At 40.7% G+C, this 26925-nt stretch overlaps 1 protein-coding gene across 12 annotated transcripts in view; it reads left to right on the forward strand.

Moving 5' to 3' along the window:
• The window catches only part of cep112 (centrosomal protein 112), a 102137-nt gene that overhangs the window by 59208 nt on the left and 16004 nt on the right, over nt 1-26925 (forward strand). For 7 of the 12 annotated variants that reach the window (XM_067476292.1, XM_067476288.1, XM_067476293.1 and 4 more), the window contains exons 22-24: nt 5129-5191; nt 9387-9536; nt 21771-21860. In XM_067476292.1, coding sequence (XP_067332393.1) covers nt 5129-5191; nt 9387-9536; nt 21771-21860 — 303 coding nt within the window. Of the gene's footprint in view, nt 1-5128; nt 5192-8293; nt 8393-9386; nt 9537-21770; nt 21861-26925 lie in introns of those variants that run through there. The other 5 variants (XM_067476296.1, XM_067476298.1, XM_067476295.1 and 2 more) reach the window with 4 other exon arrangements.

Genomic DNA, 26925 nt, shown 5'->3' on the forward strand with positions numbered 1-26925 from the left:
TGTGTTGGCTCAGTGGTAAAAGCATTGAATTTGGATGCAGAGGGCCGCAGGTTCGAATTCCACCCCACCAAGAGCAACCTTTGTGCCGGTCCCGAACGCAGACAAAAATGCGAGGGTTGGGACAGGAAGGGCATGAAAAACACATGCCAAATCAACATGCGGAACATGTTCCGCTGTGGCGACCCCTGAAGGGACGAGCGGAAAGCCGTGGATCTTTTTTTCATTTACTGTACAAATTGTAAACATAAAGGTGAACTTTCAAGTCAGGAGTCTATGATACAAAAGCAGAGACAATGTAAACCTTGTTTGACAAAGGGTGACTTACTTAAGTCTTACTATGAACAGGACCCATAAATGAACAGCAAAGATTAATGCTAGAGAAAAATGAACTGTGCAAAGTTAAATGGCAGAAAAATGGCATTCGTGTTACACCGCAGCAAATCCACAGTGAATGGGGCTTTTAATTCATTTCTTTTTGGTTATGCGATTACTTAGCATCAAACTTATGTGTGGGAATAATTATTCTTAATGTGAGCCAGATAAACCACAGCTATGAATAAGTGCTTCACTACAATCCTATTTTTATACAGGACCAGATACTTCTCATTTATAAATGCAGACTTTTTATAAATATGAACAAACCCTCAAACTGGGCTGTCTTACATTATCAGTTGATTGTCAGCCATCTTCCTCTGTGCAAACATATTGATTATTTCACCACTAATTTCCATAGACCAGATGAGTCCTCGTTCCAGGCTCTTACCGGAAGCTAACGGGTTTAGCTTTCTCGTTCTGTGAAGTTTTAAACCCACCTGGTCTCAGGATAAATTGATACAGTTGTTTTAACTGTACAGATCTACCAGCTGACATAACCACAGAGGATACAAACCCTGAGATAACATAACATAATAGATAACATATAAATATCAACAGTGAACCAAACTACTCATTTCCTTTTGGCGTTTCTTCATTTTGAAAGCATTACATTTTCAAAACATCAGGTGCCTCTTATGGTGAAGCTGCAATTACTGACATTGGTGTCTTGGACGACATGACTCTGCCGGACATCTGTACGCTTGGGAAGGTGGAGTGGAGGTAACTGAGATGGCTGCAGTCTTCAGTCTCACCACTAGATGCCACTAAATGTTACACACTTCACTTTTTTTTTTAAAGTTAATCGACTGGACGATAAACTTTTCTTCAAGCAAAATCATTGCCGTTATAACTTAACAAGCCATCTTTGGTTAAGACCAGTTACATAGTTCACACCAATTCGAGCACAGAAAGCACGAGTGAAACACTTGGTGGTATTAAAGTCTGTCCATCTGCTTATGTTGAAGCAACCTGTGATTCAACAAGCAGTCTGTCCAACTAAACTTTTTTTCTAGACTTTATGATGTGGGCTAGATGTTAAACCCTCTCGTACTGATGATAATAGATGTAGTTTGTTTTCTGGTACCGAGAAATGGTTGCGTCTGTAATCACTGAACATTTGATATGTTGTCTGTGTGTTTGATGTATGTTTATCTGCGTATGCCTGACCGTGTGTAGGACCATAATGCATTAGTGAGCAGCAGGGATGAAGAGAATCACAACTGACAGGCAGTGATAGCAAACTGTGAAATGGAAATAAAGCCTCTTGTCATGACAGCACCAACTCCCTCTCTTGCACACACACACATACGCAGGCAAGCGCAGCAAGACAGCAATGATTACAGACAAACGAACAAACAGTATCTCCCAGCTCTCCCTTGCTGGCGTGTTGAACTCAAATTGTTATGAGAGATGTGTGTGTTGAACAGAGAATCATTTTGAATACTCACAAAAACTTCTGCCACTAAAGCTGAAGGCTTTGTGGAGCGATGGGGAAAGATTCTGTCTTTGAAATCACTTTCTTTCTTTTTTTTGGTTTGTTTTTGAGAAATGAACACCACAAATCAGCTCCCTAGTGTGAAATATACCACATGTTGTGTACATGTTTATGAAACTGTCAGCAACCATTAAATGAATTTGCTGTGTAATTCATAGTTGCCTTAAAAACATCCATGCCCTTTACCTAATAACCTGTCAGTCGGTAGTCACATCGTCCTTTTCATGTGTGGAGTGATGTCATACTTGCTTGAGCAGGTCTTGAGTGTAGTTTTATGTCTTCTGTCAGAGTTCAGCTTTAGGACAATCTTGAGAACCATAATTGCTTTTTAGCTATTTGAGATGATTGGAAGCATATAGAAGAAAAATGCCATATGGAGGCAATATCCTGTCAAGGACTGTAGACTTGACTAAACACATTCTGAAAATACTTCTTTTTTTTCTGCTTTAAAAAGAAGTTATCATGTCATCCTGCAGCATTACGCGACTGAGAAATGTTTACTTTGGTTTCTATCTCATTTAACAGCAATCTACCAGTCCATTCCAAACATTGGGACTGCAAACCTTAAGTAAATTTAACTTTCAAACCACTATAGCTCACACTCTTCATGTGTGTTTGGCTTTCATGCATCCTGTTTGTCTATTGTCTGTGTTTGATTAGGTGTGTGACTTACGTACATATCTTTAAGAGTGTGTGTCTGTGTGCAGAAGAAAGAAAGCTGTCACTTTGCTTTCTTTGCCACTCCTGTCATTCTTTTTTTAGTGTGTGCGTGTGTCTCTGTGTCTGTGTGTTTGGCCGGGTCCCACTGTAGATTATTAATTAAGTTTAGTTAGCAGCAACTCATGCTTTACCTTCATATTGACTTCCACTGTCTTTAAGTAACACACCCAATTACCTGTGCACATGTATGCAAACACACACACACACACACACACACTTCAAAGCAGCCGCACTCCACACTGCTAGGATTAAGAGGCGATTGAAGAGCCTGATAGAGCCTCAAAGTGCCTTCAGCACTAAAATGCCTTTGGCAGGGCACAGGTAGTTTCTTTTAAAGTGCTTACACACACACACACAGATACACACATATGGCAGAGCTGTTAATTTAGCTCCCATTATTCCTTTGTGTTTGTCACAATTCTGTAGGGCTATTTTTTTCTTGGTTGAAAAGTCCATATTTTTGTCAATTTTCAGCCATTTTGAAAGTGTACTTGGATAGTTAAACTGTGTATGTTTGATGAAGCATAACACTTAATTCTAAATTCCCATGAGTAAATGTAAGCACAAATACATGGTAGTAGGAAGCTCTAAATGTATTTATGAGCCCTCTGATTTTGTTTGTATGCAAGTATGTTTTTATAAATGCAGTCACTTCTGAACACAGTTGTTTAAAACAGATCCAAAACTCATAACCCCACAGTCAGTTGCCAAAGTTATGCTATTATATATTTCAGTGTATTCAGTGTTTCAGAAAATCTAATCAAAACGATCTGTGGTGCTTCTGACAGTGAGGTACTGCCCACAGTCATAGTATCTATGACATTAGTTTTACCATGTAGAAGGTGTAACCAAAATTATCAAACCATGACTATTCCATTGTCACTTGGGCAAAGCTGTGGTCAAGATGAAGCAGCGTTGCAACAGTTGAGGGTGACAACAAATGTGTCAGCTGTAAAGAAAAACCTTTGAAGGACTCCTTTCTCTTGCCTTTTCTAAACCCTTCTTTGTCTCCCCCTCTCTCATCAGCTGCTTTAGGGCCCTTAGGGATGAGCAGGCCGCCACTCAAAGAGTCCTGGCACAGGAAGACAGGCCTGTATCCTTGGTGATGGCTCTGTATTTCCGCGGTGACAGGTGTGTCCGCTCAAAGCGGACAGCAGTGTTTGTCAGGAAGTGTTTGAATGAAGTGTAGAGTCCACATGCTGCTCAGGTGTTGATGTCTGCTATGAGTCTGTTCAATGAAACAGCGTTTGTCTGTCAGGACAAGAAAGTAGTGTGTGCGTGTTTATGTCTAGAACAGGTTAATGCATTTTCAAGTAATTTTAATAATAAACGTGTCTTATGACACGTAACACGTTTTTAAAATTTTTTGAAAGGATGTTTTCAAGAATAAAAAAAGGTGGTTATTCTGTTGTTGCCTGTCACATCAATGGCTTATTGAGATGCTTTCTGTGATAGTGGCAAGCGGGTTTTTCAGGTTCTTTCAGTTGCCTTGAAATAAAACACGATGAAATGTCTGCGCACATCCGTGGAGGAATTGATTATGATCGTCAGCCGAGAGTCTCTGACAGGGATGTAAAATAAAAGAGTACTGTGGGGTTAAATACAGTAAATACATACCGTACATACATACACAAATGCAATGCTAACCAGATTGATTAATGACAGTAGACGCAATCTTCATTGTGTGCTTCCACAAGTGTGGTCTCTAAACACTATGTATTTAAAGTACTTTAAAGTAAAACCTCAGCTGAATCATACTCATTATAAAAAAGACTTCACTGTCTTTCAAATAATGACACATATCCCCGATTAATTTGAGCCTTAGTCTTTCTACTGTACTTGTCTAGACCTTGTCACACTGTGTACAGGCAGCCATTGACATCCCTATCAAATTCCAGCACTTCTCACCCAATTATCTCACTTCACCGTTCAGCCTCTCAATGGAACTGGCTTCACAACGCAGTTCACTGAAAGGAGACAGATCTTGTATTAGACACTCACAGTCTTTGCTTCCAGCTGGCTAGCTTCCCATAGAGAAAAACGGAAAACAAAGAGGCGAGCGGCGCCCAATAAACTCTTAACAACAATCCCCATTCAATCCAGTTCTGTTTCTACCGTGTTGTGTCTCCCAACCTCTTCCAATCATTTCTCTTTTTTTCTCCCTATAGCTAATTGGCAGCAACGTTTTAATTCCCCACCTGCCCCCCTTCTTGTTAAGTGATGAATTGTTGGCAGGGGATCAAAGGGGAGTAGTACCCACAGTGCACCATGCCCCTGTCACTACCTGCTGGCACAAATGAGCATTGGGACTGGCTCTGTGCCAAGGGGCCACAGGCCTGCGCTACAGGGACACACTGCCAGGAGGCAGAGGTCAATATGAGTGTGTGTGTGTAATCATGGGTAGGTTGGGAGGGTGGTGTATGTCTGTGCACCTTCTAACAGAAGATTCAATTTCACAACTTTCTCTCTCTTTGTGTCTCTCTATCCGTCTGTCTGCATATCTCTTTCTCACACTCTCCCTCTCCCTTCTTGTTGCAGACCAACAGCAGGTTGAAGCAGATTGAGAAGGAGTACAGTCAGAAGCTTGCCAAGTCTGCCCAGGTAATCAGTTTTCTCTTCTGCTCTTTTTCCTCCTCTTTCATTTTGCATCCCTCTTTTTTTTCACTGAACCTCTGGAAAGTCTGAACAAATGTACTGATGGCAGAGACGAGGAATCGCACATGAAAACACACAGTAGCAAACACATCTAGCAAGCTACCCTGCCCTTTATCCTTAAGCTGATATGCACCAACACAGTTGTGCACAGGAAGGTAGAAGGACACCCTATATCTGACATGGATTGCATGGAAAATCCATGCATAAAACACACAGCACAGGCTTGCAAGAATACAGAATACCTAAAGCTTTGCTGTCTGTCTTTTCTCTGTACTTTTCCTATCTTTCATCAGTGTCCAGTATAAATAAACATAATTGTGACGGGACAGGTTTTCTGGCTTCATACTATAGGATCGTGACACTTTGTATATTTTAGAGCCTACTCATACTTAAAAGTAATACTTGAGTAATCCGAAATGGATTCCAGTAACCTAGAGGGAAAGTAACTATCAAAATTAGATTCATCAACTTTTTCCACGTTTTCTTTACCATCATCAATCCCAACCATCATGCAACGTGTAGGAGAAAGCACAAGCAGTCCAGGTCCCAGTGTGATTGCTGTAGCGCCCATAGCCTTGCTATGCACTGTAGAGCTTTGATAGGATCTGCGGGGCCTGCACAAAACGCCTCAGCAACATCTTTAAGCAGAAGTAAAAATAAATCTTAAAAAACAGTGTAAGTATATTTCATGCTAAGTCACATACAGAGATACAAGATCCCATGTGTGCCCTGTCCATTCTCCTTTACTCTTTACTACTTTTTTACATCTTTACATCATCTCCCCAACAGTTTCTCTTTCTGCTGTCATGGAGTTGTTTGGACACACTTTGGGAACATTTCTAATCGAGAGCCATATGTTTAACATTACTGCTGGTTTCCTTTGAGTGAGCCCATTCAAAACTCAGATAATTCTTCTTTCTAAACAGGAATGTAACTTCCTAGGACACACTGTCATTCAGCAGAATGTCTTAGAAAGTTCAAGCAGCTTTTACCTTGCCAGTTAAAAAGAACCAGAGCACACCATAAGTAGTGTTTACATTACAAAAGAAAAGAGTTTTCTCCTTGATTATGTAGCAGGCTGAAATATCACAATCATTTGACCGTAATTGTACCTCGTTACCCAAAGAGGAGATTCAAAGGGGGTTTTGCTGTTTTTCTTTCTTTCTTCTCTTTAAATCCCCCCATTTTTGGCTGGCTGGCAGAGGCACAGAGTTGAAAGCAGGGTTGACAAGCAGATGTTGTGAGAAAACGGTAGCTTATTAGGTTACACAATGCTTGACTTCAAAAGAAGTGGGATGCTGTGCGAAAGTTCAGCCATGTTTGCCCGCTTTGGCGGTGCATTACGCTACCGCAGACAAAGCAACAAGTGATTAATCCTCTGTTTTGGGGACACAAAGCTGGCACAGGTTTACCAAACAGCACTCTCTCTGACATTGAAGGAAAAGTCTGTGTACGGCACCTTTGTTGAAGCATGTTCCCATACAGAGGGTTATGCTGAAGGTGTGAGTTTTTATGCAAACATGTTAGTATGCATGATTAATACAGGCTATTTGTCGTGGTCTTGGGCGGCTTTGTTTTAAAAGGTAAAGGTGGAACGGGAGGGGGCTTTTGTTGCCTTCCCCTTGGGGCAACTCAGTCAAACATAAACAAGAGGCCTTAGAACCTCAAAGGCTAACCCCAGTTGTTAACCCCTCAGTGTCTGACAGGGGGCATCGCTCTTGCATGGCTAATAGCCCAATTATAAGCATACCATACCATACATTATCCTGAGGGGGCTGAAGACGCATCACGCAAGGGTATATGTTCACATGCACGCACACACACACACACCCCTTTCTCTTGCATGTTATCTCTTTGCTTTTGTCTCTCTTTCACACACACATATACCCAGCCTCTCCTAATTAGTGTCTCTCCAATCCGGTTAAGCATCTAGCTGTGAGTAGTCCTCCTGGGTGACCTGTGAACTGCACAGGGCTGTGCTCTCTTCCCCCACTTAATGATCAGGCTACAATGGGTAGTATCTGTGGTACTGGTGGGAGATCATTTCTTTATCCCTGACTATCCAGGGTGGGAGTAGCTATAAGCTGGAGAGAATTTGCCATGGGAGGCGCAGTACATGAGAAATTCTATGTTCTGGGGTTAGAGGTTGAAGTTTATATAGTTAACAAATAAATAAACAAATATACTTATTTATTTGAGCCCAAAGCTGGTCGCTCTAAATGCCATCTTAGGCATGTATCAACCATACATACAATATGATGTTTTACAGTATTTAACTCATTCTCACTCATTTAACCATTAATAATAACACAAATGTCCCATAATAAGTGCAAAAATTATATCACAAGGATTTGTTTAACAGGGCTATAGTGTAAAGGGTCTCGGTGTATGGCCAGCCTGCAATGAAGGTACCTGTCCCTTCATTGTTATAGTCACAGCTTATATTTACTGAATATTAGACGTAATAGGAACAGCTGGGCCTTTTCTCACCAATTTACCTGCACTCTTGCCAGACAAATTAACCATCCAAATAAGTTTGTCTTACGGCCTACAACTCTACTATTTTGTTTCATTCTCGCCGGCCTTATAGGTGTTGTTTTCAGATTGTTTACAGCTGTTAAAGGAGAGAAAACTAAACGGAACCAACTTAAAAAAGAAAGAAAAGAATTAAAAGCTCATTGAGTACATATACATTCCACAATAAAATTTGATCTCTGCATTTAACCTGTCACCCTAGGGGGAGCAGGGGGCATTAGAGAATAGGTAGTGATGATGAATTTTGCATTTAGCTGATGATGTTCTTTAAACAGACAGCCGTTCGTTAACTAAAATGGCACGTGTAGATACACCATTATTGAACCAGCCCACATAATTCAGTATGCGCCATAAATTTTAATGTGCAGTTGTTTTGCTTTCACATAACATCCTCTTCTCTATGCGTTTATGATGTTATGGCCTTTGTCATTTACCATTATGTTTACACACAAGTGAATAAACACCAGACCTGCTCATTTCTCCCCCTTTTTCTTTTTTTTTTTTTTACCTCAGGTTCATGAAGAGGTAAGCATGCCCAGCCCTAAACAGAGATGCTGGGAAAATAGGCAAGTCTCACCAGACCAATTACAGACTTAAAAAGGCCTGGCTGGCTATCAGACAGAGAATAAGGTGTAGTGCTGTATATAATACACAGGAATAACAAGACAGACAGCTGAGTTCAGTAGTTTAGAGTGCCGCCACCGCCCCGGGCCTGAAGACCAGCAGATGCAGGGAATCCATATTGCAAAATAATTATTACGCCCAGAAATGATGTTCCCATAATAATGTGTCATTTGTTGCTTTCATGTGGTTTTCCCACTGACAAAATAAGCCTAGTCTGCCTCACATCCCCCTCTCTCTTTCTGTCCCTCTCCTTCTATCCATGGTCGACCCGCACTGCTCTAACTCCCATACTCCCACACAATGTGCAGATTCCAGCAGGGCTAGTCCTCCAGAGTTTGAACATGGTAAACAATTATCTGTCTTGCCCAAAGCTAGCAGAAGCACTGCCTCCCCCACCTCTGTCTCTTTCTCTTTCCCCCTCTATCCCTCTCTCTTTCACTTTCTCTCATCTTTCCTCTGCCTTTCCCTGACAGTGGCTTAAATAGAATGTTAATTTTGACTGGAGGATTTCAAAGCCGAGGCAGTTCCTTTTCATCTTGGTGTGCACCGCAAGTTCACCAACACAAAGTCACTCTGCTCTTCAAAAAGGAAGTTGTTTTTTCCTTCCTGTCTATTTTTTTACCTACCTCTTCTTTTTCTTGCTCTTTCTCAGCTTTTTCTGTATCTTCTGTCTTGACTCTGAGAAAAACAGTGCTTCAAGGTGATTGTTACCGCCATCCAAATCCCTGACAAATGTGAAATATATTTTCCATCTGATAAAAGTCCTTTTGTGAGACAAATAAAATGGGAGTAAACCAGCATTTTGTTTATTGGTGACTTCCAAACAAGTATATAGAAAAAATAGGAGTTGCAAGTTATCTAAGTAGTGGAACAAGTTCCCCAAGAACAGACATTTGTTCTGGCATTTGTCAGTATGATAATTTATGTTTTTTAATGTAAAATAAAGTATTACATTAAACATTTATCTTTCTGTCACCCACAGCTAATTGCAGAGCTCCAGACATCTGTGTGTGACTCGAAGGAGCAAACCGTTCGCCTACAGCAGTCAATAAAGAGGCAGTTGGATGAGGCTAGCGCTCGTTGGGATGAGGAGAGGAGGACAGTCACTCATCATGCTGATCAGGCCAACAAGGTCAGATCGGTCACTTAATCAAACTTAATAATTGTAGCTGTCTCGTCAGTATACAAAGCAATGCATCAGGATTTTTCTGATTCTGTTCAGGAGTGACACTGATTGATTTGGAGAGATCAAATCTTGATCATCATCAGCTAGAAAAACTTTAGAAGTCCTAAAACTAGAAAAAGGGAACCCAATTTAACAAATCAGAAAAATTACATTTATCTATCAATCTATCTATCATTTGCATTCTCACACCAGTCAGGAGAAGTGGAGTGAGGGATGAGATGATCTTGACATCCAGACTTTATCCTGTGACTCCCCTAGTACAATGTTCTATGAGGGGAACCTGCATTCCCCAGCTAGATTTCTGTTGAAGAATTACGATTTCTTTGCCATGTATAAGCATAACCAGGTTTCTAATCTAAATGAGGGATCATTAATGGGCCAATGCCCCCTTGTTTTTATAACGAAGTCTACCTAAAGTCCAACAGCTTAGAACACCTGACTCTAATTACCCATTTAAATAAATTGGTAATCATAGGGCCACACACAAATATTTACTGTTGCATTGTTTTCTTTAGTGAATGATTGAGAAATTGAGACTTTCCGTTTTAATTTTGTTAACTGGGTTCCCTTTAGCTGGCTTAAAGCATGCGTTCATGCACGAAAGACTGATCGGATTTTAGGTCACATTTAAGCAGAAACAAAGTAAATTCTAGTGTTTACAAACCTCCCAAGGGTTCTATATACATTATAAACATGTAGTTGGATTTAGTTTGTGTGCGTGTGTGTGTGTGTGTGTGTCCTGCGAATCTTACATACTTTGTCATTCTCATCAGTCTCTATAGTTTTCATCCAAAACCGTTACATTTAAAAGAAACGTCAGTAAAGAACATCCTGAAAAAAGCCTTGTCTGGGTTGGATTTTTATAGACTACACCCGGTCGCTTTTCTTTTGTCACAGTTTGTATGCATGTGCTCTGTCACTTTTATGAGTAGCTGCAAACTCCATAGTGTCTTTAAGTGGTTTGTGTGCACTCTGTCTGGTTGAACCTTAAATCTGTCTGCTGCACTCTACTTTCTATATCATTACCATTTTCAATTTTACAGTTAAACTTTAAACTCACTCTCTTTTTTAGCATAAAGTTTATGTTGTGCTTATATTGATTTCAATAAAAAATGTGTCCTGTTTCACAAAATCTATAGAACATTGTTGGGTAGAAACTGTACATGAATAATCAAATACTAAATTAGTCAAAGTGCTCAGTCATGTAATATTGACAAGGAAACTGAAGAAAGCTATAAAATGGTGTTATCATTTCTAAGACTCCCTCACATGCACTGCACCACTTTTTAAAAATGTGGATTAAAAACAATATATACTGATTTTTCTCTGTACTTTTCCCTGATCTTCCTCCTCCATGCAGCCTTCTTTTTTTTTTTTTGGAATCACAGGATCTTTTATTCTGCCCTAGCAACCACACTGGGACACAGTGGCAGTTGATTGGGTGTGGCTCACTAAATAAAGAGTTGTTGTGTCTGGGATCAGGACATGTTTCCAAACACAACCTTGTCTGTTTGTGGTTGCAGCTGCCTCATATACTAAGGAGGCAGATCTGTGAGCCTCTCTTTAGATCTCCTCTCCTCCCGGGCCCTGGTAGCCCATGCCCCCCTTGCTCAGACCTGAGTTTTCTCATAAAGCGGGCAGTTTGCTCCGAAACAGCGTGTCCCAGCTCTGCCCAATACCTAGAATGTCTGAAATTTCTGGTCTTCTTTTGCACTCATACATGGTTGAATGCAAGTAAAGAAAAGACTGGTGGTAGTTCTGGGGTCAGATTAATTCAATCATTCACAAAATCATTTTCTGACTAGACAGGACGTATTTAACTTTATCATGAGAAGTTCAGATCAAAATATGATACAATTTCCCTGACAGTATTGATTTGAGCACAGTACATTAACTAATTTACATAATCCCTTTTTGATTCATTAATATCATTTTACGAGTGTATATTTTAGCTTTGTTGCTTATATTGTAGCTGTACCATGACACAAGTCACACACCGTCTCCCCTGTTGTGGGCTGTATTACAAGACATAGGCCTTGGCATCTGTGTTGGGAGCAGACAAAGGCTTTCTGTCTGTATTATCTGTGTCCTCATTATTGGGATCCCCTCTGTATTAACCACCCACTAATGAGACTTCAATTAATGGTTGAATTGCTTATTAAAGCCCGACAAGAGGGGAAGGAGAGAATCAGCGGTGGAGATGAAGATTTGTCAAACAAATAGAGACAGAAAATAAAGAAATTAAGTAAAGAGTGGGTGTAAACTTTAATGAAGAGGGAGGGGAGATGAGTTAATTAAGAGTGAAGAGGAAGAAAGGGGCAGGCAAAGAAAGGATGGAGGAAGTGTGATGATTGAGACAGTAAACAGAAGGACAAGGGAAGAGCGAAAAAGGAAAAAGAAATGGCAGAGAGCTGTCAGCGGGCCATCGAAGGGAGTGTGTCGCCTGCTGACATTGTTTCCACGCTGCTCACTTCAAAGGGCTCGGATTATGAAGAGAGCGAGGGGCTTCAGACAATGGGACGGAAGAAAATAACATCAAAGTTAGCCGCACATTTGAATTGGGATAATCCCAAAACAGTTGTTCTGAATGCATGCTGCACCAGATCAGATGTCCCTTTTTTCTCTCCAGCCCTGTTCTTCCATTTCTAGCCCGAATTAAGCTCCCTCTTTGACTCTGCTGTACTTGAGGGACTTCTTTAATGTGGGTGTTAACCCCAGAAAGCTGTTTATTTCATAAACCCCTTTTCTTAGAACAGCAGCAGTACAGTAAAATATGCTCATTATGTGTTTTTGTTGTTGTTGTTTTGTGTAAATGACATTTAGGTAAAGTATTTTTGTGTGCTTTCATGGAAGTGTGTGTGTGTGTGTAGGCATGCTAGGTGTTTGTGGCTACAGACAGGGCCACTGTTCCTACTTTGCATTGCCTCTGCCATACTCAGTTTGAATAGCAAATAGACTAAATATCAAAGTGAATATTGCAAAGTGAGGCAGACGTCTGGTTAGTGCAATGCCCTGGTCCAGATTAGTAAGCAGGCAGACTAGCTGGACATTGAATATCCTTGCTTGACTTTCTGATTTGTATTCAGGCCAAAATTTGATATTTGTTATATCTGCATTGAAAGTAATTACTTTTTGTAAAGGTGAAGGGGACATCTAGTAGCCTAACTTTGCAACTTAAGGACACTTTACAGCTCTTCTGCTTTTTTACAGTATGGTGTACGCCTACCTTACAGTTTGTGTAGGTGGACTACACATAAACACATCCTTTCATCAGCATAAAGGAGTTGTGGTCACAGTAGGCAGTGGGCCACTATTCCTGATTCAGTTATATTTGGGTCATCAATTACCTCATAACAGTAGGCAAGGCAGTGAGTGGTTGTATTGCACTGGAACTGGGCCGGTGTCAAAGAACTGTGCAAGGTGAAAGCAAGATGAAAGCATCATATTTGCTTTCATCTGTGCGGTCTATTCGTATCAGATAAGGGTTGTAGCACACTGGGGCACAGCCAGAAGTTGAGTTGGGGGATTATTTACTTCCTGAAGTCATCAACTCCTCTAAATGCAATATCCTGGAGAAGTGTCTCTATTCGTGGGTACACTCTTTCTTTAATGAGCCACAGGGCTGTGAGGTGAATGTGACATTTAATAGCGAGGTTATTGGGATTACTTGAGTACACAATGTGTGTACTCATACACAGGATTTTCGTCTGTGTGAGCGTGCAAGACTCTATCCCTGTATGAGTGTGCATGTGCATTGCCTGAAATGTGCAGCTGCCAAATCTGACAGAACTCAAGCCCACATTAGCCTGCCAAGAGAAAGGTACAGACACACACACACACACACACACACACACACACACACACAGGCCTCGTCTCCTCTCTCTCTCTCTCTCTCTCTCTCTCTCTCTCTCTCTCTCTCTCTCTCTCTCTCTCAGACCTAACTCTGTATCTTCAAACTCTTTCTGTCTCAAACTCTGTCTCCACACACACACATGCACACATGCTCACCTCACTCTGCCAAAAGGGAGAGGTGGCTGGTGAATAAACAATGGCACTCCGCCCATAGTGTCACCCGCCTGGGCTTTGATCAGCACCGCTGTTCCTGCTCTCCACAGAAGTGCTTCCTGTCTTTCTGCCTGCCGAATGCTGCCATGCCTGTACACACTTGTAGACGCACATACACACACCTTTATCATGGTATTCATGTCTCAGTCTTATACATGGGCAGACATACTCTCTCTCTCTGTCTCTCTTTCTCTCTCTCTCTCTCTCTCTCTCTCTCTCTCTCTCTCTCTACCTCCCCCCTTTTTTCTCCTCAGTAAGTCTTCATCTGTATCTTTCTGTCCCTCAAACTCACACACATAGCTTTGAGTTAGTGCCCTTGTCAACATCTTTCAGAGTTGTTGCATTACAACATACACCCACACATACTCAGTATTTTCTCACACACACATATGCACACACAGAAAGAGATACACACCTTTGATCCAGGCCCATCCAGCAGTAACTACTAGTGCAAGTCAAAGAGCAGGTCCTGTTGTAGCGTTATCTAGGTGAGGTGGCAGACACGTTACATAATGCAAGAGTGACCATTGTCTTTTGACCATTGTGAATATATGAGGTGCGCTGTTCTTTTTGCACAAGGGGTGTATGTTTCTTTGTCTGGTTATAGATGGAGTCCATGTGATCTTTGTGCTCTGCTTTTACACATGCATACCAGTAACAAGGGACAACCCTCCTGTACACACAAACATTCACACATTCAAGGGGGCTAGTTGTAGCAGCTGCAGTTTGTCTGTAGTTCTGTAGTTATATATGCATTAGTTTCTGAGGGGGTTGAAAGGATGACTTTGCCTGTGGGAAGGAATGGCAGCAGTGGATCAAGAACAGGTGTGCTGTATACCCTCTGTTGCAGAGGCAAAGAGCTGCCTCAGTTTTGTGTGTGTGTGTGTGTGTGTGTATGTGTGTGTGTGTGTGTGTGTGTGTGTGTGTGTGTGTGTCTACTCTCTGCGCCTTTTCACGTCCTTCAACACATGTCTATATTCTTCACATTGAATTGCGCATTTGCTTACTGAAGGTTGTTAAGCCATCTGTGTATCTGTCATTTTCTGTGCATGTGGGGATGACTGCTTCTATCATAGGGTTTTTTTAAGTGTATAAAGACATTTTTTCAAAAATAACGTGCTCTGAAATCATTCCCTTTAAAATGAAAGAACATTACTCTCAGTGTTGCTGAGAAAAAATACAACAATCTGTAGCCCCATGCAGACTGATTCATTTTATTAAAATAATCTTTCATTTGCAATATCCAATTAACCAAAAGTGTCCTTCTGCATATTAAGTTGTGGGCAACTCTTCCCAGCTCATATGTCTTGGATGTAGTGCCCACTATCTGCCCAGTGTTAAATGCCGAAGATATAAGCAAAAGCAATAAGCAGTAAAAATATCAAACATTACCAAAGCAAAGAGATTTGGGGGCAGTGGTGGATCAGTGGTTAGAGCGGTCAACCCCTAGCCATGTGGTGTGTCTGTACAACACACTGAAACCCCATGCCGTCCAAACTAAACCCCAGCCAGGGCTAGTGCAGTCTGAGCAAAACGTCCAAGCTGAATAAATTAGGGAGGGTTGCTTCACAAAGGGCATCTGCTGTTAAAAAGAAACAAATTAACATCCAGGCCTGACGCCCCACTGTTGTCAAAACTATTTTGTAGAATAATGGAATTTCCTGCCTCAAAAGCTATTAAAGGCTACAAGAGGCTTCCAGTTCAGGCCTCTTTTGTTCTTATTATATTAAGTTTGTGAACTAGAAATGTGTCATCTTGGATCTCTTGGGCCTTTTTTATGGTGTGTATTTGTATAAAGATGAACTGATATGCATAAGCACAATGGTACAGATCTGGCTGCACTGAAAATCCCAGATTAAAATCAACAGAAATTTAACCTTTGAAAGTTTCTTATTATTTCTGTTTGTGCAGCAACCTCTCTATGTCCGTCTGGTGTTTCCACAAGGCAAAAGGAATCAGGAAGTACTGCGTTACACACGCCGGCTAGCAAACTTTCGGCAAAATCAACCTACACACAAATAACTGTATTGCCTAAAACATACAACATGAAGTACATGGTGAGTAATGAGCATAGCTACCCACGTAGTAAGCAGTGCAGTGTTAAATCTGAGGAAAAGACCTAAACCATCTCGGTGAAGTTAGGGCAATTTGCTTGAGGCAAGTAACTGCTAGCTTTAACAGCTACTTTCATGGCACATTACGTGGTAACTGTTGCTATGTTATTGTTAAATTATACGCAGGGACATACATCTTGTTGAACATGCAGGATTTAGACAAATGATGTTAGTAATAACAAGTCTGCAACTTTTTCGTTTTGTTAAATGGTGAAGCAGCAGGTTGGTGTATTTGGATTTGTTTGCAAACACTGACACTGACCACCAGTGGTGGGAGAGGTACCCAGATCTACTACTTAAGTATTAACATTACTGTGTTGAAAATACTCTTACTCAGTAAACATTTTATATTGGAAACTTTACTTAAGTAAAAGTACAAAGGTATGCAAATACTGTATACCTGAAATATGTTATAACAAAAATTAAGACTGCAGTGGGGTGTGCAGTGTGGGAGTGTAAATTCCTTCTGACCTGTGGAATGAAAAATCTGCTTTTAAAATCTGTAATTAGCATTACAGTAACATGTATTTACTTCCACCATTGCAAAAAACACTTTTTTTATGACATGAAGTTGTCAAAAAAGAAGCCAAATTAAAATTATATATCATTTGTATTGATTCGTATGGAACTGGCTCTGAATATTATTACACCATATCGTTACAGCCCACCGATCGTAGTCAGCAACACATTTTCCATGATGACCCCTGTCCACCACAACATTCAAACCACCAGGTGGTGTTAGCGTAGTGACCGATCTGTGTGTGCGTGTGTGTGTGCGTGCTCCTCTACATGTGTGCCTGCTGTTGGCTGATTGATGACTCTTCCGGTTGTGGGCAGTTTCCCAGCAGTGTTTGATCCACATATCAGAGGAGGTGGAAATAGGAGAGAGATAACATTCCAGGATGCTACGGGGGAACATGGGAAGTAGAACAGCTCATAGAGGCCATACTCCATTCAGAGACAACAAACGGAAATTACTCATTAAACCACAGGCCTAATGTTTAGTACAAAGAAACCATGACAGCCTAATGTGTTGAGCTTCCCGGTTTCAAGAATGCCATGTATAGTTAAAGTTGGTGGGAACAAGAAAACGCCAAAAAAAAAAAAAAAACACAGTTTAACAGAACGCAGACATACTATTTTGTTATCGTTTCATTATAGCCTAAATTATTGGCTGTGAATTCAGAACTACGAGTGGCTCGTAATTCAGTAGCATTCATTTCAACTAATTCAGTAACGCCATTTCAACGAATTGTGTGTAGACACATAGCTACTGCTGTCTGCTCTTATTTGTAGAAACTTCTTGTAAGAGCCTGAAATTGAATCTGTTTATAACACCTTGTTAGAGTTTTTAGTTTGCAGTTGTATTTGCAACTTTTCCTGAACTTAACGTCTATTAAATGATATACTATTTGATAAACAGAATATATGTATGTATGTATGTATGGCCCACAAACACACACACACACCAGGCATATGGTGCCTATTTGAGAGTTGTTTCCTATTCTCTTTATACTGTAGCTCACAGCAGCTGAAAGAAACAGACGGAAAGATGAGGAACAGTGTGTTCCCCCTGTGGGCATAGCTCGGTTGCAACATGTCTTCATTACTGTGGCAATTGTCTTACTATTTACATCAGTACTAGGGAAGGCACTTCCATAACTGCACTGACATGTGTGCATATTGCAATAGACGAACTAACTGTTTGCTGTTCCACTGCTGCCGCCATTACAGTATCTTCCCACTTCAGTTCAAAATCAACTCTGGGAAAACTGCTGAAAAGCATCAAAGTACGGAAAGCAAGTCAATTCATACCAATGCCAGTGATATCTTTGAGAGGGGTTGTCCTGGTCGACTTGCTAAAGCGTGTCTTTTTATGCCTACACACAGACAGACAGCAAAGCAAAAGCCCAAGTTTCTCTTCTCTAACACCTCAGGAGGAGACCTCTCGCCTCCTCCTCCTACAGCTTCTCTGTTACACTCACTTCTTTACCTTTCCCACAATCCTTTGATAAAAGTGCAGATAAAAGAGAGTCTGTGCTCATCTCTCTGGCCATCCATCTCTCCTCCAGGTTAGCACCTTCTTTATTATTTACTATTAGATCAGTGGACATACATATACACATTGCCTTGTTGTACTAAAACTGGTGTGTCTACATACCGTGTCTTTGCTTATGTATGTCTGCGTGCTTCATGCCCCTTGTGTATGTATCTGCTCTTGTGTGTGTGTGTGTGTGTGCGTGCGCGTGTGTGTCCTTGGCTGGAGGCGGTGCAGTGTGAGGTTTTTGCTGCTGTCTGAAGTCGTCCAGCCTCAGTGTCATTAGAGGATCTCTTTAATCCAGACTTTGGGAGAAACTTCTGACAGCACGCTGCAAATAGAAGGCACTGCCGCACATGAAGAGCAGCTCAGCTCCTAACAAAACACCAAGTTTAAAAAGGCCCCTGGCCTTTTTTCCTCCTCCCACTATTCCCTCCCTTCTTTCTTCTTTGCTTTTTCCTGCCCTCTGTTGCTTTTACTTCACCCTAGGGAAACATGCTTGCCTTATCTGCACAGGAGGACCACCCAGGAAAGATGACTCAGGCATTGGTGTGCCTGTGTGTGAATGTTTGTGCGCATACAATGCTGGAATCACACATTTTTAGAACTTTTGCTTTTAATATTAATGCATGCCTATACCTGCATGGATTGCTCTGAGCGGTGTGTTTGTTGGTGCTTGCGTGCGCGTGTATCTTGCTAATCCTTTGAGCGAAGGTTGGGAATGAAAGGCTGAGGCTCATTCCTGATGGAGATGTGAGAGAGGCCTTGCAGCTCTTGTCTGTGGGACTGTGCAGTACAGGTACATGGCTGCCTGTGTCTTTTCACTCTGGCCATGTTGTGTTTTTCTCCTTCGTGTCTCTCTCTGCCTCCTCCTCCTCAGTGTCTTCTTGTTGTTCATTCTCACCTTTTTGAACTTTGTTTTCTTTTCTCTTTCTCGTCTTGATGTTGCCACAGTTCTTTTAATGTCACATTTCTGGCTTTTTCTTTGCAACTTGTTTACCTTTTTCTTCTTTTCTCTTTCATTCTCCACCTTCTACTCTCTCTCGTTCCACACCACCTCTCATCAACTCTCCCTAAGGAAGTCTCATTTCCCTCTATTCCTGGCCTGTTCACAAAGGATCCTACTTTGCTTGGCTGATAAGGACTATATCACCCTGAGCATCTGGAGGCACTTTAGCCGGATCCTCACTCACGAATCTTCACACACTTAATACTAAATACAAGGTGCATCTTCATTGTATGATGAGTGTTTACTCATATGCTTGCACTGTGTCTATGTATGTGTGCACCGTGTATTACCCAAACGTGTATACACATTCGCATTGTGGAGAATGTCTTCCTTATCAGGACTAATTGTAAGTCCCTGCCATGGCAATCACCGACCTTTATAGTGATAACTTGGTTTAAGGTTAGGGTAAAGTAGTAGCTGTATGATTAGCATAGGTTTCCAGAAAAAGAATGCAAGACGATGAAATGTCCAAACACTGTGTAGAGTTGCAGATGGGAGGTTACACCTAAAATTGAGTGATGAGTGTTTTAGATTATGTATTTATTTAATTATTTTCGAGTTTTGTGTACTATGTGTTCTTTCTCATATTTACCCAAATGTAATTAGAGAAACATAATTATAAGCAGGTGCTGAATAGGTGTCTACCTTCTCTACTTCATTGCTTACTTCTACTTTTCGAAGGTTTGTTGAATCTGTGTCTTTCAGAGCATTATCGATGGCTGGGTGCCTAAATGCGGGCCTCAATACCAAGTTTTATGAGCATGTCAGACAGTAATAGTGACTAAATATTTCTGACGTTCTTTCTGACTCACAAAGCATTTTTTAAATCAGCAAAATCCATATAATTCTAATAATGAAGTTACAAATGTTGAACTTCTACCCTCAGAGTCATTTTGAGCACATCAGATACAGAACCCACATGAAAGAGAAGACCACGTCACCAGTGAGGCCCTCTAGTCAGCCTTACTTCCCAGAAGAGTTCTTCCAGAAATGCTGTGTCACAATGCGGGAAATCAGAAGTCAATCTGGGGAGGGGCGGCTACTTCATTTGAATACTTGTTTGCCAGTACTTGCTGTACTTGCTAATTAGCTGAAATACAACACAAGAAACACAAACCAAAAAATGAATTGCATAATACTGTACTCAAATCAGCTGCACAGTATTTTATATTCACACAAAAACTAGTATAAATGACTTCAATCAACAATTTGTCTCAGAAGACAGCACACTCAACCTCTACACTTTCTGTTTAGAGGAGAAAAAAACTGAAAGAAAACGGGAGGAAAACGCACTCATATCTTCAGCGTTACAATCCAAAAATGTTTTCAAATGCTGTCAACTCCACTACAGTGCTTTTTCTGGTGTCTTTCAGCCTTTCATTCACCAATAAACAAAATGAAATGATGAAATCGGAGGCAAGGGGTTGCACTGGATGGAGATGTGCTGTAATGGGATCGCGACTGGCTAAGAAATGGCCTGATTAATAGGATCAACATGCTGGAAACGAGCTGCCTTTCATGCTGCAGAGCTGAGGCTGACCTCAACATGCTCTAGAATCACGACGGTCTAGTACTGAGTGTTGATCAATAAATCAGAGGCTGCGAAGGAAGGAGGTGAACTATAAAGTGGATATCGATGTTGCATCACCGCAGTGCAGGTGTAAGTTCATGTTGTGGCACAACCTAGATGTTTGAGGTTTTTTTTAAAGAAATGAGAGAAATATTTTTGAGCCATTTTAGCTGTTGCGAGATGTATGCTAATCTACATAAGGTTTCAACAGTTGCTTTTGTGTTGCCCCTCACTTTATATTTAGTCAATTGCTCACAGAGTTGCTACCCTGAAGTTCATACTGGCCCTGAAGCCTAACAGTTTGTGTGATTTATGTCAGTGGAGTGGGTTGTAGATCAGGCATTTCACCTGGACTGTGTTTCCCTCAGCTCTGAGAATCGACAAGGCAACACCTGGCCTCCTCACTCAACTCCAGTGGGAAGAGACATTGAGGATATTGATGCTAGCCAGGGCCCCACACACTTGTTTAAGGCTGTGTGTTTGTGTGTGAATGAGGAAGTGTAAATGCATGTCTGTGCTGTTAAGGTGGCTGTGTGTGTTTTCACAATTGCGTGTGTGCACATACCACTCTCTCTGGTTTTCCTGCAGACTAATCATAGATGGAAGTGTCCACATGTGCTTGAAAAAACATCTGGTTCTCTGTCGCTTGCAGGAACTTCGCCTTTCTTTCCACTGCCATCACTTACAGGCAGAAAAGGAAAAAGTGGCTGATACAAAGACTATATACGCACACACAAGTGTATTTTCTTTGTTGTTTTTCTGTTTTGATTTTTTTTTTCTTTTTTTTTCTTTGTTTTCTCTGGCCAGAATTTTGAAACCTACAGCGATTAAATTATTCATCTGAGACCTGAGAGGACGTTTGACCAATTTGGGTACTGAAATACAACTGAGAGGAGTTTATATCCACTAAATGATAACTTGTATCTATCTTATTTCTTCCTAAGAAATAATGATCCTTAAAGAAATGCAGCTTTACAAACGCTGAGACATTTTGCTAATTCCTTGAGTTAGAAAGTCACTTTTTATGTGTGTCCTTGTCTCAAAATGAGCTTGGGCTTAATGAGGGACGCTTCCCTGTAATTACAGTCATGACATTATTATTAACCTTTTAACACAAGAGGACTAATCACAAGCTGCATCTCTTGTCCCTGTCTCTCTCTCCTCGCCTCTGTCTACCTTACTGTCTTGAATACTTTCACATCTCTTGTTTTCTCACTTGCACTCTTTGGATTAGTTTCCCATTCTGATTTAGAATTTGTCCCAAAGAAACTGTAGATTAGTGTATTTCACTTAGTGTCAGTTACACATTATACCACAGACATCTCGTGTTGCTTTTCTGTTTCTGGCTCCCGACAACATTAAATGGGTCTCTCCCTTCCCCCAGGCTCTGCAGGAAAAGGTGGAAAGTCTGCAGAGGCAGCTGCACTGCTCAGAGAAGAAGCTTCTTAGCAAAGAGCTAGAGACCGAAGAGAAGGTAACACGGCAATTCTTTATTCCTACACCTCATGCTATTTCTTTTTCTTCTATCTTGTCATACATGTAAAACAGAAGAAAGCTGTCTCTCACTCAAAACTCATTTGCTTGTCCTTGCATCACATCTGCTTTTCAACCCACTGCCCTCAGCTTTTTCATCACACGTCTTTTTGCTTCTTGCCTGCGAAAAACCTCTTTATGACTTTTTGTTAATTATACCTTCCCTTTTTGTGCTCAAGCATCTTATCTCTTATCCCTTCAGCACCCATCTCTGCTACCCCATCACCTAATGTCCCTAGCCCCTAACCTCTAACTCCTACGTTGCCACAAAAGACAAACAAAATTGATTATTCCTGTGCTTTCCTGCCTTCCTTTCATCACTCCATCATCTCTCATTCTCCTGTTTGGAGCCGAAGATATGCCCCCTAACGCATTTCCCGAATTCCTTGAGATTTGTCTTCGTGAGCCAGCGCCTAGGGCCAGGAATGCCACCACTGCCTGTGTTCAGAGGGAAGCCTCGGTATGCACATGCATTCACACACAGTCTCCCCGTGGCTCTTCAGAATGCCCTGTAATCAGGCTCTGTTTTGACCTTGACACACACAGAGAAGAAAGCACTAATGACTGTTCTCACACAGGAGGCTGTTCTTTGTACCCTGGTATGTACACCAAAGGCATTCAGTTCTCTCGTGTCCCCTCAGATCCACCTACTAGCCCTTGTACACACTCGACACACTTGTGACACACCTCAGAGTCTGGCTGTCATAAATCTGTAGTAAACGATCAGTGGTTTTTAGGAGCTGTTGGTCACTGACCCAGTCTCACAGGTGCTGCGCTTAGTTTCCTGTGGCTTAGGAAGAGCTGACCCCTAAATCTCCTTGCTGTAACATGAGATCATTTGGTTGGGGTTGCTCCTTTTTTAGCTTTGTAGTTAGTTTTTGTCAGTGTTGTTTACTGTGCAGTCTGTCACGAAAGGCACAATGAATCATTTTGCTAGCGAAGGGTTTAGTTACATTGGAAATGCAAAGAATGTTGGAAGTAAAGAAATCTTTTTTACCTTTACTAAAAGTCAAAGTTAACAGCTATTTTGTATCAAAGCAGGTGGCAAAAAGTAACAGTAAAGTCAGTAGTTTTATGATCCCTTACAGCATCTCACTCATTATGTCAAATACTATAGACTGTGGATATAATTTATACTTGACTTAGTAGTATTTGCATTTATCATCAATGCTTTTATAATGCACATGTACTGCTGAAGGGAGTTATTGCTTGTCTATAAATCTTAGCATTTAATGTTTTTGTATACTACACTAGTAAAAAACAGTTTACATTTTGTACTGATAACAAAAACATATTCACTATTCCCATACTCTGACTGTTTGATCCCTGGCTCAATAAATTTAGTTCAGAAAAGTAAATGTATAAAATGCTGCTTTCTGGTATAAAATGAGAAACATTACAATTTAAACTATGCAATATGTTAAGGCAAGGATTGAGTAAACAAGGATAAGAATCTGACCAAGCATTTGGTACCAATTTTACATACTTGACAGTTCTCGATTCTCTGCCACAAACACATTTCTCTAATTTATCGCAGATTGTTTTGCTCTGACAAAGTTGGTGGCAAAGGCAAAAACAGGAAGTGAGCCAAGCAAATGAAGGAGGCAATTTCTGTGTAGAACTACTGAGGTAAGATCAGTATTGCAACTTACAGTACAGCGATCTTTAAGGACAAGACCTGAAGCACATGGTATAGGAGACTTTTTTGGTATAGGAACTTATTTTTAGCCAGAGAGCTTGACTTCATCGGAGCTGTTTTCACTTTGTTTTTGGTGTTGTATTCAAACCAGCTTCTTTCTTCTTCTTCTCAGCTTTTTTTTAGTTAATCGAAGTGCCATTCGATTAACTGCTTCTTGTTCACTTTTTAACCCTTTTATTAAAGGGTAGGGTTACTAGGTCTATATAATTATTAACCATCAACTTGGTTTAATAGAACTAAATTCCTCATATTGCTGCAGACTACACACATAAATACACACACACACACAGAGAGACACACAGACCCCTTCATCATTCAGAGCGAAGAGGCCACAGAGCAGCAGACATGTATGTACTCAGGACACATGGCTCAAACCATTATTATTATGGGAGAGTCAAGTAGGCTGCTCTCGCTTACGCTAAACACAGGAACCGAGATTCACCTGGTTGAATAAAGACAGAAAGAGTGAAGAACCCAAGGGTCCAATACATACCCACCAGGTTTTTAGTTAGCAATGTGAAACATCCACCAAAATTCCAAGTGACTAGTTGAGTCGGTTACATAACTGAGTTGCAGAGGTAGGAGTCTAAATTACCAGACACGTCAAACAAATAGCCTCGCACAGCACGTGGGTAGCTGGCCTCGGAGATTGATTGGCAGAATACCGGCAGACTCTCCGTTACCACCACTGGCTTATCAAGGACTCAATCAGTTGCCAGCCTCGACTGTCAGTCTAATTTTGGCACATGCCCTGTGTCAAAAAATCCAAACGAGAGGTTTGATTAAAAGTTACATTTAGAAAAAAACTACCACTGTAGACAGTAGATTGTATAAAAATTTATGAAAGTATATGAAGTACATAGGTTTGCATACTAAAGAGTACTAAATTGTTTTAATGTACCGCTTGCAGTCTATTTCATATACAAAGAAGGATGGGCCCTGTATGGAAAAACTTAACTTTACTATTATGAAATTTTGCTAAAAAAAAATCATAATAAGGCATTCATTTGGTTTCAGAGAAGGACTTTTTTAAATTAAACCAAATAGCTTAATTTCAAAAGATAGGACAAAACCAGGCTTGATAAATTGAATAATAAAACCACATACATCTTTCCAAAATATATGGGAATAACCACACTTCCAAAAACGGATTATCCAACTCTTTGGGACACATCCCACCAAACATAAAGTTAACATCAGTGGCATGTATGAATCTTTGTAGAAAGACCTTACAGCATTAATACCAGTGAATTATTCACCTTATTAGCAATCTGATATATAGATGACAAGTTTCAAATCTTCTTCCAAATAAGATGAGATGAGCTCTTCCCAATAAGATACCACAATAAAGTATATCCTCTCTTACCTGAGTGTCTCCAAATGATTAAGAGCAGAACCTGAATTCCGTCGGTCACCAACAATCTCCACTGTGAGAAATGCCTACAGTTTGTGTGTGTTTGCCCACAGTCAATAAATGAGCTTGTTGGCTGTACTCTGTTGAGGGAATCTTCTTTATTAGTCTCGTGTTGCTCAGTGTGTTGTCTAAAAGCCAGTTGTCTCTGTTTGACACACAGATAAAGATACTCTTCCCCACTCTATATCTCTCACCCACTCACTCGACTCTTTCTCCATCTCCTTCCAGCTTCACTTTCTACCCACAACCATCTTTTTTTTTTTTTTTTTTTGAAACTTTTGTTTAATATTTAACATGTACTTAAACTTTCATTAGCAATTTCACAAACAACCTTCTGATTAGGTATCACCTGCTATAAAAAACAAAACTCACTAAAAGAAATCAAAGCTCCTGTTCAGAACCTACAGAAAACTAAAATTATCTTTTTTTTAAATCTGTTGATACTGTTGTATCTGTTCACTTGTTTTAAGAATCTCCAACATCTTTGCCATTGTCATTATTTCTTCATTGACACCAGCAGTGGTTCTGCACAGACCTACATGTGTGTAGGGATGTATAGGCTTATAAGTCACAGTGTACATCATATGTGTATCTGCATTATTATTTCCATAGTTTTGGATCAATGATAAGTAACCTAAAGACCTCCACTCTCTGCTCTCTCTCTGCCCTAGTTTATCTGCCAAGATGTTTCTTTGTAATCTGAACCCTCATGCTAAAACAGCCTTCTGCCCCGGACTTCACACAGTTTTTGATTGTCTTACACTTGCAGGGCCCTCACAGGCTCACTCACTCTAAAATGGCGGCTCAGCAACTCACTGTGTGGTTCAGTTCTCCTTGAAGAGAGGAGCAGAATGGTGAAGACTACAGCTATTTGTGTAAATACATAATCATACAGTGGGATCAGCGAACTGTACAACTTTCAGAGTTGTATTTTCCTTCAGCAGTGTAGCCTGGTAGAATAAAAAATAAATCATTCCTGTACTTGTCTTCAGTATTGATGCAGACATAAAAATGCAGAGGAGATGAACTTGAGTTCTGTAGGCTGAGTCGTTTTCCTCTGCTGTTTTTGTGGAGGCACATTACATCAGCAGCAATCCATCCCGTACTTCTAACAACTTCACTAAGATCTGTAGCCACTTCTAATCTCCTCCTTCGTTTTTTTTTTTTTTTCTTTTTGTGAAGTGTTTTTTTTTTTTTTTTTTTTTCCCTCTTGCAGCAAAGCATTTTCAAATTCAAATCGCTCCTTGGTGAACTGTCTGAGTGCCAACTCAGAGGATGTAGAGGTGCAAACTTTGTGAGTGGCGTCATTTTTGATGTACCCCCTTGTTCCTGACAAGGTTTTTGTCACTTTGGAACAAGGGGGTATATCAAAAATGTCTTTCTAGCAGCTACTCATCCCCCAACCCCACAACTCATCCCACGCAAGCCTGTTCACATACACACCCCAACTTCATTAGCATACATCAAGCTTCCCAAGGATGTGACAAACTTCATTTGAACATTGAAAGTGTTGAGGGCTTGTTCCTTTCTGCTGGCAGCTGTCAAAAACCACGCCATGTGACAGTACCAAACGCAAGGGAAAGTCAAAACCACAATCTAAAGACTATATATAGTTGAAATGTTGTCATTTTAAGATGACTGAGAGGGGGAAAATGACTGCCGCTCCTTGCAGTCTTCAAAACTAAAGAATCACGCTTCATCAGAAGCAAACACTCTCCTTTTAAAAAGAGCTTTAGAGATAAAAAACCTGTTTTGTTTTGTTTTTGTGTTGTTTTTTTGTCAAAGTCACTTTTCATTGCTTTGGGAAATTGTGGCACACAATTTTTCCCTGTGTCTCCCATCTTCTTCTCTTTTCTTTCCTACTCATCTGGAGTCCGTCAGTGACCAAAACCT

Source organism: Channa argus, chromosome 15, assembly GCF_033026475.1.
Source record: "Channa argus isolate prfri chromosome 15, Channa argus male v1.0, whole genome shotgun sequence".
In the NCBI taxonomy this organism is placed as follows: Eukaryota; Metazoa; Chordata; class Actinopteri; order Anabantiformes; family Channidae; genus Channa; species Channa argus.